General features: G+C 45.2%; 1 protein-coding gene across 1 annotated transcript in view; it reads right to left on the minus strand.

Annotated features, from left to right (window-relative positions):
• Positions 1-6,000, minus strand: part of atad2b (ATPase family AAA domain containing 2B) — a gene marked incomplete at its 5' end in the record, with an annotated part of 100,574 nt that overhangs the window by 62,350 nt on the left and 32,224 nt on the right. The window contains one exon of the mRNA XM_083643719.1: positions 3,826-3,948. Coding sequence (XP_083499845.1) covers positions 3,826-3,948 — 123 coding nt within the window. The remainder of the gene's footprint in view (positions 1-3,825; positions 3,949-6,000) is intronic.

Here is a 6,000-nt window from a genome sequence, read left to right on the forward strand (position 1 = left end):
GACCAAAAAAAAAAACGTCTGCGAGGATTTTACAGCAGAGCCATTCTGCTCTACAGCCGTGTCGTTCGGGTGCTGGGATAACGTAATGCATTGTGGGTAGTCGGCTACTGTGGCTAATGCTAGCGGCTAGCATATTAGTTACTTTACATGGCAGTAAAACGCCACTGAATGACCAAATTGATTTAACTTTTAACCATTTCGAGTAACACTGTTTCCATACGGACCCCCAGCGTTGGTTAGTTGTTTATAACGTGACTATATTTATAACTTATATAACGTCTTCCAGTTTCCAGTTTATAATTCGGGTCTGCAGCCGAGTATAACAAAGGAAATTGCAAGCTGCAACAATAAGTCACGTTAAACCGGACCTTGTACCCACAATTATTTTTTACAGTGGGGCATTCAAAAATAAGGTGGATATATAAACTACCGTAATTATAAATCAACTAAAGAATCAGGACTGACCAGAGCAATGAGGGCTAGTTGCCTCACAGTGTCTCGTCTTTTTTTTTCTTTTTTTGACGTGTACAGATAAGAGAGATATCAGCTGTTTTATTTCTTATCACATCCTTGTGCGGTGAAACAGCAAAACGTGCATGTGGGGACACAGCCTCATGCCCGTTCAGAATGAGGAGGGAAAACACAGTGTGAGTTAGATTTATCTGTGACTTGTGCAGTCTCTTGTGGCTACGAGGTATTGCATGTATTATGTATAGTCTACTACTGCATGTCATTTGCCACTGCTTTCTGCTCCTGACAACCTTGTACCAAGTCATGCCAGCATGCAGTGAGAGACTTGTAAACATGGCCGAGCAGTCACAGCACTACTTGGGCAGCGGGCAAAGAAAATCATTCTGATGAGCTTGTACTGTGCACGCGTCATATCCACAAAACTGGCGTGTGTTTTCCTCTTATCTTCTTTTTTTTTGGTATGAAAATGAAGGAGGGGACAGATTTGTGATACAAGGGGCACTGCAAATAGAGTTGTGCAATGCTCAACATTGACACATCTTCACATGGCTCTATCTTAACATCTCCGATGGCCGATGACGGCAGCAGGCAGCCCGAGAGATGTTTGATCCCTCAGTAAGCCTGCAACCGTGCAACGCTCGGCCATTCCCAACCTGTGGGCCGCAACGGTATTGCAAGTGGGCCGCCAAATAATTTGCAAAACATTCACGTTTTTGTGGCGGGGGAATAATTAATATTATTATTATGTATGCACATATATGCATACATAAAATAATAAATAATAAATGCAGTACATATGCATTTCTCCAGTGTTGAATGTTACCATTATTTAATTTGTAATTATTTGTTAATTAGCCTATTGCAGACAGCCCCTCACTTTTAGTTTCTAATTTCTGTGTGGTGCTGATGGACAGCTCCTTTAGTCGTTAAAATAAAAGTGCTGTGAAAACACATTATTTGGCCTCAGTACTGTTTACAGTCTGATGTGGGCTGCAGACATTTTTGAGATTTTCAAGTGGGCCAAGAGTGGGAAAAGGCTGGGAACCGCTGCTGTATATTCTTAATTCCAGTGATTAGTGCTGATTAAGTGCAGTTTTGTCAGTGCTAAAATATTAATAATTCAGTGACCCTTCTAGCCTTGTAGGAGGCTGCTGCCTTACGAGTCTGACTGAGGGAACCAGAGAGTGTCCACAGAGTCCTGTCTCATTGATGCCAGTTTCAATCTCCATTTGGTTCACATTACGGGGAGAACAACACCTTTTTCAGATCAACATTTTTGGCCCATAACTGCACTCAAAAACACACTTTTTACTGACATAAAAACAAGTTAAAAGTGAGGGGAATGCTGGAACGGTATGAGCTGTAGGGCTCTGTGTGTGTGTGTGTGTGTGTGTGTGTGTGTGTGTGTGTGCGTCTGTGCGCGGGTGCGTGCGTGTGTGCGTCTCCTCTCCTCCGCTGACTCAGCTGAACATTGTTCCAAATTCATCTTTTTCCACGATGATGTTGTTTTGGCAAAAGCAAGATGTTATTTTCAAAATATTATACCGACGGCAAAAGAGACCTCAACATCACCACTGACAGTCCATCATCGATCCACCCCAACTGCAAAGCTACAGTGTAGAACAACAACAAACGTCTTAATATTGTGCACAATATCATTTGTGTTTGTTGGGGTCCTCGTGCGCACACACATGAACACACACATGCACACACACATGCACACACACATGAACACACACACACGAACACACACATACACATGAACACACACATGTACACACACATGAACACACACATGCACACACACATGCACACACACATGAACACACACACATGAACACACACACACACATGAACACACACACATGCTTTGTCTTGGAAAGGGCAAAGCTGAGCCCAGGAATGTGCTCCCTGAGGGAACGGTAACAATAAAGCACTTGGATGTCAGCATGTTTCTATTTAGTGGGAAGTATATTTACACATGGTTTTACATTATGTTAATAGCAGCCTTATTATAAGAGGGGTACGGTTTAATATAAGGACGTGCGCTCATTAGCCCATCTCCATGTGTGCAGCAAGAATACAAACACGCGCATCTTTGCACCTGATTACATGCCTGTAGCATGTGTGCTCAATATGTGTCACTCAACAGAAAGAAAGAAAGAAAGAAAGAAAGAAAGAAAGAAAGAAAGAAAGAAAGAAAGAAAGAGTAATACAAGTGTAATAGCTTGCATAGTGTATACTGTATGTGCATGAAGGTACCTCATCTAGATCCACCCTGAAGTCCACTCAGTATTGCTTTGGGGTGTTTGGTGACCCTACAGCTGTCAGCTGAGTGGCGAGTGCCAGGCAGACAACTAGCACAGAAGGTACTGTCTGGAAGACTGGAGCCTCCGGGGGCATCGCACCTCTCCGTGCCACCATACACTCTCTGTCACTCCTTTTTCTGTGTCATATACTCTCAAAACTGTCATTGTTGCATCAAGTACTATTGCCCCCCCCCCCCCATTGAAAACATGAAAGCTTCTTCTCGATTTTGAAAATATATTACGTCAAGAGAAAAACAAGCTTCGCTCTGGCGCCATCTATCAAAGGCTTTCTTCAAAGGAGGGAAGGAGACAAAGAAGAAACAATACGCCCTGTACCACACAGCCAAAATGCATTGGCCAGGGCTCATTAGAAGAGTGATTGAGTGTGTTCTCCTTAACTGTTCATAATTTCACATGAGCAAATGTTCTTCATGCGTGGCCAGACGTCTCTCCACAGTGCACATGTTGCTTCTTCTCATTATATTGCTGTAGCAGTGAAAGGCTGAAGATCTGGCATACTGTCAGTGAGGGAGAAAGGCCGGGGAAAAGAATCCATGCAAAGGGTGCTTGTATTTCTACTCAAATCTGAGGCATGGTTTCCCGTATATGATTATCTTTGGTTGGCCCTCTAAGGTAAATTAACAACCATCCAAGGAAATTTGGTTTTAGGTTCAGTTTATTGGAGGTCTGGCGATGCACAAAGTTGGCATTCAAGCATAGCAATTCCTCATCAATGTAGATCATAAAATAATAAGTGTGCCTGGTGCATGGTGATGTTCTGACAGCGCTCTTTATAATTTAATACTGCAAGAAATCTGGAATCTGGAATCACCCCCCCCCCCCCCCCTTACTGCACCCCTGGGTGTGACCAACAGACAGGCAGCAATCAGAGTTGACAGTGCAAAGTGGAAGAAGAAACCACTATTCGGTTCCCCCTTACTCCCAGGACTACATTGAGAGAAGATTTCTGAGTTGGTTCCAGTTTGCCCTGCTTTTCCAAAGTGGCCAGTGATGTTGGAGCTGCGTGTGTTTTTAGAGTTCTTACCCCTCTTCCTGCGCGCCTCCTTGATCTCCTCACACATGCGGTCGAACTCGGGGTCCAGCTCAGAGGCGAACATGGCGTGGGCGGTGTCCTTCAGACTGCATGCTCGGTGCCTGATCACCTTGTCTGGGAATGAAGGAGACGGTGGAACATAAAACGAGTGTCCCCGACAAGCCACAAAAGTGATTTCCTGTGTGTGGACGCATGTATGTTCAAAGGCATGTCCTTTATTATAACCCAGGGTATCAGGCAGTATATCTCTGCCGTGGCACCTAATACACATTCTGTCTATTTGTAGCCGTGACCAGCAGCTCTGTAGGTCGCTCTGTCAGCCGCTCGCTCAGTTGGTCCACAAAGATTCCCCCCGCCTTTTGGCGGCCATAGTTTTCGCCCTAGGAGTCTGAAATTTGCCATGGAGGTCAAGTGTGTGTGTGTGTGTGTGTGTGTGTGTGTGTGTGTGTAAAGGTGTATGTGTTTGTGTTCATGCCAATTGGCTAAAAGGGGGCGGTGGTGCCAGCGGGTCCACCCCCTGCCATCCTGCATTTCGGAAATGTGCGTGTGAGAACGCACGAATGCGTGGACGCATACGTGGTCGCAGCCATTACGAATTCATGCTTGTTTTTGTTATAAGTTTAGCATAGCAGTTCTTCTCAGCGTGATCATTCATGTGCTCTCAATAAAACATCCCCAGAAACGTCATTTTGGCCACATCTCACAAACAATTCCAGGCCTTTCATCCCAGTTTTTACACCCCGTTCACATACTGGCTTCCAGTTTATTTATTTCACAAAACAAGACAACTGAATAGTTTCTCTCAGACAGTAAACCCATCATGGATATAAGAGAAAGACAAGCGGGGCTATCTGGAAACAAACAGACCCGCCCCGTTCCAGCGCGTTAACTATGAGAAAATGGATTACAGTGCGTTCTCACAGTTTGGATAAAAGGGATTGCGAGCTACAGCAAAGTTCTCATGATATCACCACCTTCACCCATTTAAGACACAGGCATGAGCGCACACAAACACACACACACATTTTCAAATATGCACACACAGCCTCCTTACACCTTAATACAGCTTACACCTCTTTTCCCCTTCGATCTACCAGCCGGCATCATTAAATCCTCCTCTCTCACTGGAGCCGGCGTCCACGGAGAGGAAATAAAAACGGCCGACTAAAAAGCACACAGCCACTGTAAACAGGCCGTCCTGGCCTCATTACAGCAGGCGGAGGGGGAGCGGTGCAGGCAGAGGGGGGCACAGGGGTCACAGTCTGCCAGCTTCTTCTCCTCTAATTGGAGGACGGGCGCCTAATTGCGACGGAGGGCGATTTGTGTGTACAAGCAAGCGAGTGTATGTGTGCTTTATTATTGACACGGGCCGTTTGGGGTGTGTGTGCGCATCAGAGCGGCCAGAATGCCTGCTTGTCTGTCTGTCAGTGGAAGAGGTGACAGGGGCCAGGTGGGACGCCGAGGCCCTCATCAGCAGCCTTATAGGCTCTGCATAATGCCGTCCCCCCCAACAGACAAGGACACACTGACACACACTATTGTTCTGTTCTGCATACTTTTCCCCCTCATAGTCAGAGATGTTACCACCATTTTCACACAGCAATAAGGAAGTATTTGTAAATGAGCCACACTGTGTAGCACAAAACAATTGTTTTATTTTTATATATAATAAAGTTATTAATTGGGATGGCACAGACAAATGTGTTTCTTTTTGAACATAATGAAGTGATTATTTGGGATGGCGGGGAGGGAAGGACAAGGGAGAGATAGCCTGAATATATGTTAAGGAGAGGAGGAAGGAAGGATTGGGGGAAATATCCCACTGGGTGATAATGATGTTGTTTCCCAACACTTTTGTCAGTTGGTGTAGAGAACTTCCCCGGCACTGTTATTGTGCTGGACCATAATTCCCTGGGCCAGGCAGTGGACGAGCAGACAAGAGGCTTCGTTAGTCTTCTTTATTAAACTGCCTAATTGCATTTTTCCCCCTTTAGTGCACCATTTGCAGACCCCTTATTCAAACAAATGACCCGGGCTTCGCCTGCAAAGACACAGATATGATTTATTAATTTGGGGCTGGGAGGAAATAGCTTCCCTTTAGTATCAGGCAACTATATCCTGGGGGGGGGGGGAGGATGGCAAAGGAGACTAACACACACACACAAC

Source organism: Poromitra crassiceps, assembly GCF_964638095.1.
Source record: "Poromitra crassiceps genome assembly, chromosome: 9".
In the NCBI taxonomy this organism is placed as follows: Eukaryota; Metazoa; Chordata; class Actinopteri; order Beryciformes; family Melamphaidae; genus Poromitra; species Poromitra crassiceps.